The sequence below is a fragment of the Ostrea edulis genome, chromosome 2, assembly GCF_947568905.1.
Source record: "Ostrea edulis chromosome 2, xbOstEdul1.1, whole genome shotgun sequence".
NCBI classification, from domain to species: domain Eukaryota; kingdom Metazoa; phylum Mollusca; class Bivalvia; order Ostreida; family Ostreidae; genus Ostrea; species Ostrea edulis.
The window spans coordinates 74,781,558-74,792,655 of record NC_079165.1 but is presented as its reverse complement, the minus strand read 5'-3'; the positions used below and the strand labels follow the sequence as shown (position 1 = coordinate 74,792,655).

Here is an 11,098-nt window from a genome sequence, read left to right as displayed (position 1 = left end):
ACTTTAACGTGTTATGAGCACCACGCTGTTGTCCTGGCAGTGTTATTCCCAATTAACACGTTTAAGTCTTATAAGAAAATATTCCTGTGTGGTATTTGCTGATGTCATTTACTAACTGACCAGATTGGCTTTTCAATCTCAAACCACCTGAAAAATCTTAAAACACGATCGACGTTTCGTTACCATCGCGATTGTTCTTGTGTTAATTGAATGTAACGCGCTCTCTCTATCTCAATTAACATTCAGTGATAGACAACATTAAATGATTTATATATCACAATTCAAAGAATAAAGCCATCTTATGGTCATACATATATATGTAAGCTTACGCGTAAAATCCACCATTATCCAGCACAGTGTTTGCGGTGCTTCGAATAACCTAAATCCACTAATTCAATCGAAACAAGAAAACAAACCGAAATCCACAATCAAACACCCAAATCCAACCGAGATCAAAACTTCAGCAGTGTTCGACACTCACTTTTTCACCATAGAATTACAGGAAGATGTGTAATTGACTCGACCAGTAGCTAGTCCAGCTACCGGAGGCAGTTGGCCGAGTTGCAAAGCGACAGGGAGGTGGGGGACAGTGTGGGATGAGGTTTTCCCCATATAGAGGAATAATAAATAAACTTATTTTAACCTCTGATTTTACCGATTTATTTATCAAACTATGGCCATTTGACAGTGTTACGAGCAATATTTTTCTAAATGTAGAATGTTTGGTTTTTTTGCGTTCAAGATTAGACATTAATTAGTCCATTCCGTTAGGTTTGTAATTTTTCAGTAGTCCATCGGCTATTCGTAACTGATATTCTGATAGTGCGGGGCAAAATGTACTAGCCTCAGGCTACCGGGCTAGCGTTAGTGTCGAACCCTATTTAGGGGAGAGAAATGCCAATCATAGATTATAGCGAGCAGCTCGCTTAACACACGAATAGAGAAAATTAGTCAAGATACGCAATGGAAGGTGACGTACTATTATAAAAATTTTCTTCCTTCCAACCTGGCCACAGTCATATTAATCCACGTGGGTATGTTAAGGCAGGTCACATTCCGTTCATGCATGTAGTTTTCAAAAGCTGTCCTACACAATGAGAGGAAGCTACTAACCCTTTACCATTTTGAGAACATTTAGGCTTCGATATGACATCATTAAATGGCTGTTATAAATAGATCACGATTACACCTTAAAGATCAAGTATAATGAAAATACACCCCCCCCCAAACTCTAAAAGTTTCCGATTCTTTACTGATATAAAGATGATATTACTCAGATGCAGAAAATCTGAAATAGGAAGACGGAAGTTGAAATAATCATGCAAATGATAATTCCTTTGCTGACATACCCTTTGACACTTCAAGTTCATCTCTCTCTAATCCATCATTTTCTACACCGGTTCTCATGATTACATGTTCAGCATGTAGCACCACATACATGTATAAGGTCACTTTTACCATATATACAATTTACTTGTAATATTATTTGTCAGGCACAGGGATCTTACTCGAACACTCTCATCACTCTAAATTGACAATATCATACACATAAATGTAGGGTTTTTAAATAATTTTATTGCGTACACATTTAGGGCAGTTGACATGATGTATTGGTATAGTTTCACTTAGAATAAGTCAGATTTGTCAAAAATGGGAGTTGACGTCAATGAAATGAGATGTCAGAATTTTTAAAGGTAGCAGGGGACAGTTTCGCACTATAGGCCTTTTTAAAGGTAGCAGGGGACAGTTTCGCACTATAGGCCCGTCAACTTTTTAAAAAAAATGGAAATACCCCATATTTGAAGTGATATTATATGTGTAAAAATGTATACAATAATATTAGGATGCATGTCAAATGTAGCTGAATGCTTAATAAAAATGTTGATATACAACATGTAGGTGTCACCAGGATTCCTAGCATATAGATGGGTGCAAATACGAAACTAAGGCATGTGGTCAGTTGCTGAAGAAATTCCGGTGAAAACATGCATGGTCCAGCAAAAGGTTTGTAGTTGAGAGGGAAGGTGGATGGCCCTATATGAAAGGTAGATTTTTGAGAAGGGCATATAGGGTTCTTGATTGTGCACAATGTCTAAATCCCCATGTTTGGTACTGTGTGTGTGGGGGGGGGGGGGGGGGTTGCGAATTAGCCCTAATGAGAGAAAATCAAAGCAAAAAGGGGAACCTGCTCAGAGCATGTTTTTTGCACCAGCACCAGTATTTATAGATTACATGTAATTTTGGGTCATAATTTATTAACTACACCAATATGAAATACAAGTATTGACATAAAAGGGAAATATGATTTTTCATTAGTCTGTCATAATCTGACTTTGATGTATACCCCCTATCCACATGTTTCAGAACCAAAGAAACTGTCACCTTTGATTTCTTAGGGTTGAGTTAAGTCGTACGTATAATTATGCCGCCGAGATCGAAGATCGGGGGGGGGGGGGGGGGGGGGGCATATTGTTTTTGTCCTGTCTGTCATTCTTTCATTTTGTCATTCTGTCTGTAACTTTAACCTTGCTAATAACTTTTGAACAGTAAGAGATAGAGCTTTGATATTTCACATGAGTATTCCTTGTGACAAGACCTTTCCGCGGGTACCAACATTTTTTACCATTGACCTTGGAATTTGACCTACTTTTTGAAAACTTTAACCTTGGTAATACCTTTTGAACAGTAAGTGATAGAGCTTTGATATTCCACATGAGTATTCCTTGCGACAAGACCTTTCCGTGGGTACCAACATTTTTTACCCCGTGACCTTGACCTTGGAGTTTGACCTACTTTTTGAAAACTTTAACCTTGCTAATAACTTTTAAACAGTAAGTGATAGAGCTTTGATATTTCACATGAGTATTCCTTGTGACAAGACCTTTCCGCGGGTACCAACATTTTTTACCATTGACCTTGGAATTTGACCTACCTTTTTGAAAACTTTAACCTTGCTAATAACTTTTGAACAGTAAGTGATAGAGCTTTGATATTTCACATGAGTATTCCTTGTGACAAGATCTTTCTGTTGGTATTGAACCTTTTGACCTACTTTAAATTTTTTTTTTACATTGGTCATAACTTCTAAATGGTAAATATTAGAGCTTTCATATTGTACATGAGCATTTCTTTTCACAATATCTTTCTACTGGTACCAAGATATTTGCCTTTATGACCTTGGCCATCTTCGGAATTGGCCATTATCGGGGGCATTTGTGTTTCACAAACACATCTTGTTTTTCGATATTTCAACCACTCAGGCATTTTGTCTAGAATCAAACAGCGGATGCTACATGTACATCAGGAATGATGAAGAACTGATCCTTGTATTAAAGTATCGCTCATAGATCACTTGGCACAAGTCTATTTCTTTTCAGTTTCAATGTCTAAACTTTCATAATTTGGGGTCTTTTTGGGAAGAGAAACATACTTAATCCCTGTCCCAATTTCACATGGTAATTGAAAGCACCGCATTGTACCATAAATACAGGGCTTTTCAATGTAAACACTATAGAAGCCTATCAATGCTATCGAAAGTTGTTTCAGATGACGTCATAAGTTACGGGCGATAACTCACGTCACAACACAATTATCGATCGCTCAGGTAAAAGTTTGATAGCGCCGTGTAAATTACCCGTATTGATTTTCGTCGAAGTTGCCTTGGAAATTAATCCTTAAGTGTACGACAGACATTTTTATGTATAAAAATCAAATTTTAGGAAAATCACCATACTTTACCTTTAACGCACGACGACGTACATATATATGTACGACAACGAATTGCAATAGGTCACCTGAGTAAACGCAGGTGACCTAAATATATCAAGCACATGTTATAAGGTATCCAATACATAATTCGCCTCTTTGAGATCGACTTTTCTCGGTTTGAATCGTACAATATCGGAAGTGTTGTAATTGAGTTTTTAATAATAAATTATTCTGATCTGCATTTTTCTATATATTTATGAAATTTCTTAAGTAAATAAACATGAGTTATTAATGAGATATATCAATAATTATACAAGAGGCCCATGGGCTACATTGTTCACCTGAGTCACCTTGGTCCATATCAGAAGACTTTCCATATATATTGTCATGTAAAACCGTAGTCCCTATTATGGCCCCAACATACCCCTGGAGGCCATGTTTTTGCAAACTTGAATCTACACTATGTCAGAAAGCTTTCATGTAAATGTGAACTTCTTTGGCCCAATGGTTCTTGAGAAGAAGATTTTTAAGGATGTTTCCTCTATATTTGTATGTAAAACTTTGATTCCCCCCTTGTGGCCCCATCCTACCCCCAGGAGCCATGATTTGAACAAACTTGAATCTGCACTATGTCAGAAAGCTTTCATGTAAATATCAGCTTTTCTGGCTCAGTGGTTCTTGAGAAGATTTTTAAAGATTTTTCCTATATATTTGTATGTAAAACTTTTATCCCCTATTGTGGCCCCATCCGACCCCCGGGGGCCAGGATTTTAACAAACTTGAATCTGCATTATGTCAGAAAGCTTTCATGTAAATATCAGCTTTTCAGGCTCAGTGGTTCTTGAGAAGATTTTTAAAGATTTTCTCTATATATTTGTATGAAAAACTTTGATCCCCTATTGTGGCTCCATCCGACCCCGGGGACCAACATTTTAAGAAACTTGAATCTGCACTATATCAGGAAGCTTTCATGTAAATATCAGCTTTTCTGCCTCAGTGGTTCTTGAGAAGATTTTTAAAGATTGTCCCTATATATTTGTATGTAAAACTTTGATCCCCTATCATGGCCCCATCCGACCCCCGGGGGCCATGATTTTAACAAACTTGAATCTGCATTATGTCAGAAAGCTTTCATGTAAAAATATCAGCTTTTCTGGCTTAGTGGTTTTTGACAAGAAGAATTTTTAAAGATTGTCCCTATATATTTGTATGTAAAACTTTGATCCCCTATCGTGGCCCCATCCGACCCCCGGGGACCATGATTGTAACAAACCTGAATCTGCACTATGTCAGAAAGCTTTCATATAAATCTCAGATTTTCTGGCTCAGTGGTTCTTGAGAAGAAGCTTTTTCCTATATATTTGTATGTAAAACTTTGATCCCCCTTGTGGCCCCATCCTACCCCCGGGGGCCAGGATTTTAAGAAACTTGAATCTGTATTATATCAGAAAGCTTTCATATAAATTTCAGCTTTTCTGGCTCAGTGGTTCTTAAGAGGAAGATTTTTAAAGATTTTCCCTATATATTTCTATGTAAAACTTTGATCCCCCCTTGTGGCCCCATCCGACCCCCGGGGGCCAGGATTTTAACAATTTAGAATCTGTATTATATCAGGAAGCTTTCATATAAATCTCAGCTTTTCTGGCTCAGTGGTTCTTGAGAAGAAGATTTTTAAAGATTGTTCCTATATATTTGTATGTAAAACTTTGATCCCCTATTGTGGCCCCATCCAACCCATGGGGGCCATGATTTTAACAATTTAGAATCTGCACTACCTAATAAAGCTTATCTATAAATTTCATCTTTTCTGGCAGAGTGGTTCTTGAGAAGATTTTTTAATGACCCTACTCTATTTTTACCTTTTCTTGATTATCTCCCCTTGGAAGGTGACCTGGCCCTTAATTTAACTGTTTAGAATTCCCTTTACTTAAGGATGCTTTGTGCCAACTTTGGTTGAAATTGGCCCAGTGGTTTTTGAGAAGAAGTCAAAACTGTTAAAAGTTTACAGACGGACGGACGCCGGAATACGGGTGATCAGAAAAGCTCACTTGAGCTTTTAGCTCAGGTGAGCTAAAAAAGTGATGTACCCAATGTCACGAGTCAATCGAAAGATGGCGGAACAAACTCGGGTTGTACAAACGCAACCCTGAAAATCAACAACAATGCGCCACTAAATGGGTACACGTTGAGATAGCGCATAGTTATTCATCGTAACATATAAGTGACGGCATAAACGAGTGTCAGGTTTCTTGTCCCGAAATCAACAAGTTAATATTTAGCACAAAGAAGATTTAACAATTCAGGATCACGTTTGAAAGGTAGGCGGATCGTAGAGTTTGATATCTTCATACAGGGTTTGTCTAAATGTACATGTACCAAATACATGTGCGGTCCTCTGCGGATCGTAGAGTTTGATATCTTCATACAGGGTTTGTCTAAATGTACATGTACCAAATACATGTGCGGTCCTCTGTATCTTTCCAACCAAACTGTAGCAGAAATTTATATTCAGTGCACGTATATGTACTGTGTGTATGTAAACAGAATTCCTTATGGAAAGAAGCAGGGAAATCCTGAGGGCAGAGGGATATGCCCAGAAATTAAAAGTGTCGCCGCTGAACCTCGAGCGGTTGGAGTATACTAGTATCTAACCTAAATATTAATTGACAACCTTGATTAAAATAAATCTTAGAAAGGTATCATCGGTCAATAGGCTTCAAATACGATTCAATTTCAGGTATATTATGAGCATTTGACCTGTTTATCAAATAAAGTGCAGAGTTAAATATGAGGGAGCTGGAACAAGTCCCCCGTTCCGCTTTCTGCATGTTAAGCATACACGTACTTCATAACATAATTTATAGTTAAAAAGATATGTTTCGTTATTTGCTAGACATTAAAAATTCACCGCATCCCTAAGTACTGTGCACGTACATGTACATGTATGCATAACGTATATGTGAATGAGGGGTTTTAGATACAAGAAACTCAACATTAAGATCTACGGTTGACTTGCTTTCTTTCATAGTCTAATTTTATATGTATTTAACCTTTAATCTATTGCGGCATACATTTTGATTGGTTAATTTGGGTATTGAATTTTGAAATTCGAATCTCGTAGTTTGAATCTCGAACGTCGAATGAGCCTTTTGGGCTTTCGTACATTTCAGATTTAAACACGCTATTTTGTTTCCGTTTGAAAAGGAATAAAATATTGAAATTGTACAAATACTCCAAGAAGCATCCGCTAACCGGTTATGAATTTTGTAACCGATTACGTATACGATTTTTCTAACCGATTAGTTTATTAAACTTTGCCATTACTAATAAATCTACCGTATATCGTCATAGATATATATGTAATTTAAAGGAGCCATACGTGTTTTGGTAAATGACAATAATTTTTTTTTAATAATGGCTTTGTGAAGTTAAAAAAAAAGCCACTACCGTTCGTTTTGTAATTCTGTTTATTTTATTTTATTTATTTATTTTAGTTGTTAAAAGTTCGGTTTTCTTGCATCGATAAATAAAATACAAATACTTATTAACAAACAATGGGTTTAAAATATACAACAATACGGAACACCGTGGTAGATTGTAGGTTAATCGGTAGAGCACTAGTTTAATGAGAAGGACGTTGAAGGTCGATTCCAGGCTGCAACAGACCTTAATGTACAGAGTTACATGTGTACATCAGTACTGACTGGGTTTTTTTTTTTTTTTTTTTTTTTTTTTGCCAATCGCTTTACGTAAGGGAGATGAAAATCTCTTGATATTTTGTTCAATCCTTACAATGATGGTTAATACATCATAAACTGACTGAAAATACTGACTTACTAGGGCCGTTTATTAAATGACAATCGTGTTTAAATTAGTTTCCGTTGCATTTTCCTGGACACGAAATTAACAGTTACTCCAAAATGATATCTAATACAATGTGACAGAATGAAATAATTGTCAAAGATGAACTATATAAGCCTTATCTTAGCTTGAGAGTCGTGTTCGTGATCTCACTTTCAAAGATAAGTTCATTCACTTACGTACCATTAAGGATTGAAGAAAGATGGCGTCTTTAACTTTCCTTTCTATTTGTCTTTTTGCAACAGTTTTTATAACTGTTTCTAGCCAAGACTTATTAAGTACATCCACCGCAGGGTGTTTGTATCACGGGAAGTACTACCCTGTAGGTTCATTCAAGCCCTCTGCTTGTCAACCTTGCCAGTGCACGTCATCCGGTCAAGCATTTTGTGCCATCGTAGACTGCTTCTTCGGTGGCTGTGTCGATGCCGTCCATAATCCGGACCATTGTTGCCCAGTTTGCCCAAATGGTGAGATCATTATACATGTAATATAATTGTTGACGAATCATATGAAAGGGAAAAGAGTATAATATATAAAGAAGATTATCTGACGTATTTGAATTATCCGCAAAAGTTAGTTGGATGATCTGCAAAACAATGTAAGAATGATGCGAGAAAAACAGTGAATGATAATTCAATTGGAATATCATAGCTCCATTGATACTATACATAGAATATAATGATGAGTTTAGATACACATCCTGAAGTGTACTACTACACCATTTGAACCGTTCCCTTTTTGATAAGAATCGTTCCGTTCCCACATCAAATTGTCCAGCGTTCCGTTTCCACATATGACCATTCAGTGTTCCATTCCCACATATAACCGTCAGGGGTGTGATTTTCATAGGAAATCCTCTGATGTGCTCGATTTTTGAAAAAATGAAACACTCTGGATTTGATCTAAAGTGGCAGAAAATGATAATTTTCCAGGTAGGGTGAGGTGTTTTCCTCCCTTTTTGACCAGTTTTCCTCTGATTTCTGAGGAATTCAGTCACATTCCTGAACCGTTCAATGTTCCGTTCCCACATCAAACTGTCCAGCATTCTGTTCCCACATATAACCGTTCAGTGTTCCCTTCCCACATATGACCATTCAGTGTTCCGTTCCCACATATACAAATGTAACCTTTCAGTGCTCCGTTTCCACATATAACCGTTCAGTGCTCCGTTTCCACATATAACCGATCATTGTTCCGTTGCCACATATAACCGTTCAGTGTTCCGTTCCCACATGTAACCGATCATTGTTCCGTTCCCACATATAACCGTCCAGTGTTCCGTTCCTACATATAACCGTTTAAAATGAATTTTAATTACTTCGTATTTCAACTGGTGTGACGTCATATCTTCAAAACTAGATATGAAGTGCAAACTTCCGCCAGAGTTCGTTTGCACACAAACCAAACTCTTCCATGTAGGAATTATGGGGTAGCGAATCCCTCGAACTACTTTTCATAAAGAAGGCGATGGGGTCATCAGAAAGAAATGGCATCAGCTGCAAAATGATATATATATTTTTTTCATAGTCAGGTGGTAGTAGGCTTGTAATACAGTGTAGCGATTTGTTCCGACTTTATTTCATAATTGATTCTCAATCTCTGTTTGTCACGTGTTATGTTTAAATCCATATTTTCTTTTATTGGTGTGGAAGTAGAAAAATACATAATTATGATATTTACTTCAATTTTTATTTCTTATTTTTTTTCTATATGCTCAAATTTCGTACCTTGCAAATTCAATTCTTTTTTTAATTCAATTCTTTTTGATGATATTTATTAAATGCTGCATATGATAATTAGTGCGCACTAATTGTGCTATAGAATTGGGCCACATTGTAATCACGGACGTACATTATCCCAAATTGGTATGTGTTGTGCGGTATCTGGTAGTGTCTCTGTGTGCTGAGACCCAGATGACTGTAGGTAGTCTGATATGAAGTGATCGAGACACTAGGAGTTGCTAGAGTAACGGGGTACACGTACTAGTTTAAGGGAGAACTGATACGGAGTCCATCCTATAGGTTCCCGTCTCAGGGGTGACATTGTCTTTCTTGATATTCCTCTATAATTTTTGACAGGTGTCTTCAAAGTCTTTCCATGTACATGACCCGAATGGTTACCATTACGTGTACCATCAAGCAACATGATAAGTCACCCTGATCATTGAAACAATGCGGGTATTCCTTTATCCAATTTAAACGCAAAATAAATCATTTTTATAAGGAAAATAATAATTATTAACGAATTTCAAATTAAAATTCTAAATTATTATTCATTGTTTAATTGCATGTACATGTATTGATCTATTTAAACCGCTGTCGTGGTCTAGAGGTTAGAGCAGTGAATGTCACGGGTCCTCGGAGATTACCGTAAAAACGGATGTCCGTGTCACAGTAGGTGTGGCATGCTATACCCTCACTGTGATTAATGGCCGTAGGCGCCGAACAAAGGCATAAATTTGAAGACCTTCACCGGTCTTGGTGACGTCTTCATATGAGTGAAAAATTCTCGAGAAAGACGTTAAACATGATACAATCAATTAATGATGTATTTAATATGATCTAACTACCATATGAATGCGATAAATATTTCAAATGGTTTAACACGTTATATTGTACACTGTTATATACAATAAGTTGTATAGTTATGAGCCATTGTTTTAAAGTATATAAGAAATATACGTGTAATACATGTACAAACTGAAGTTTTCTTTAAAGACTTCTGCATTACGTAATCGAAAACGTTCATAACCTTTTTAGTTAAGAGTGGCAGTGTTATTGAAATCAGGCCTGAAATTACCTAATACGATTTTTATTTGACGTTTTTTCTATTGATTACATTAGATATATGTAAATATCCTCAAGGGAATTTAAGGCACGTATAACTGTATGTATTAATATACATTTATCTCCCGTCCACTTTAAAATATTCATACTTTTGATTAAATTAAACTTTTAATAAGGCAAGGATTTTATCTCTTTCCCGCAATGTCTATGTATGACTAAAACGTACCGAAATTGTCCTCCAAAACGCAGAATTTGAAATCGAAGCCGTTCGGTCCCATGTTGGCCCGAAGCGTTCCGTTCTCGAAAAAACCATTCCGCTCTCGCTGAGAATCGTTCCGTTGAAACCGTTCAGCGTCCGTTCCCCCAAACAAAACCGTTCGTTCTTAAACCGTTCAGCGTTCGATCACCGTCACACCTGTGTAGCACACTGTAGTACGCTTCAGGGTCTTATCAATAACTAAATATCCATTCTTAATTAACTGCTTAACTTTCATTCAAACGCATAATTTCTAAGTGTTTTTGTTTAAGGTCGAAACTGCAAAGCCCCAGACGGTACCATTATAAAACATGGTGATACATACTCCACTGCTGAGATGACTTGTCAATGCTCCTCATTTGGTACTTTGGCTACATGCGCCCACAAGCTCCAACCAATTCAAGTGGTGGACCCCCCAGCTGCCAGTTAGACTGGAGATATGGACACAATAAATACTAAATGTAATCAATAAATTCTTCAAATGTAA

The 11,098-nt window shown here is 36.9% G+C and overlaps 1 protein-coding gene across 1 annotated transcript; it reads left to right on the top strand.

The window, feature by feature from the left end:
- Positions 1-7,694: 7,694 nt before the first annotated feature.
- LOC130051587 (von Willebrand factor C domain-containing protein 2-like) lies at positions 7,695-11,098 on the top strand. Its single transcript, XM_056153606.1, has 2 exons — positions 7,695-8,036; positions 10,884-11,098. The coding sequence occupies exons 1-2, from the start codon at positions 7,772-7,774 to the stop codon at positions 11,039-11,041; spliced, it is 423 nt and encodes a 140-aa protein (XP_056009581.1). The 5' UTR covers positions 7,695-7,771; the 3' UTR covers positions 11,042-11,098.

Excerpts from the sequence above, each read along its gene's own strand:
- LOC130051587 (XM_056153606.1), top strand. The coding sequence starts at position 7,772 with ATGGCGTCTTTAACTTTCCTTTCTATTTGTCTTTTTGCAACAGTTTTT. Across the intron at positions 8,037-10,883 it reads TTGCCCAGTTTGCCCAAATG|GTCGAAACTGCAAAGCCCCA; the intron begins GTGAGATCATTA and ends TTTTTGTTTAAG.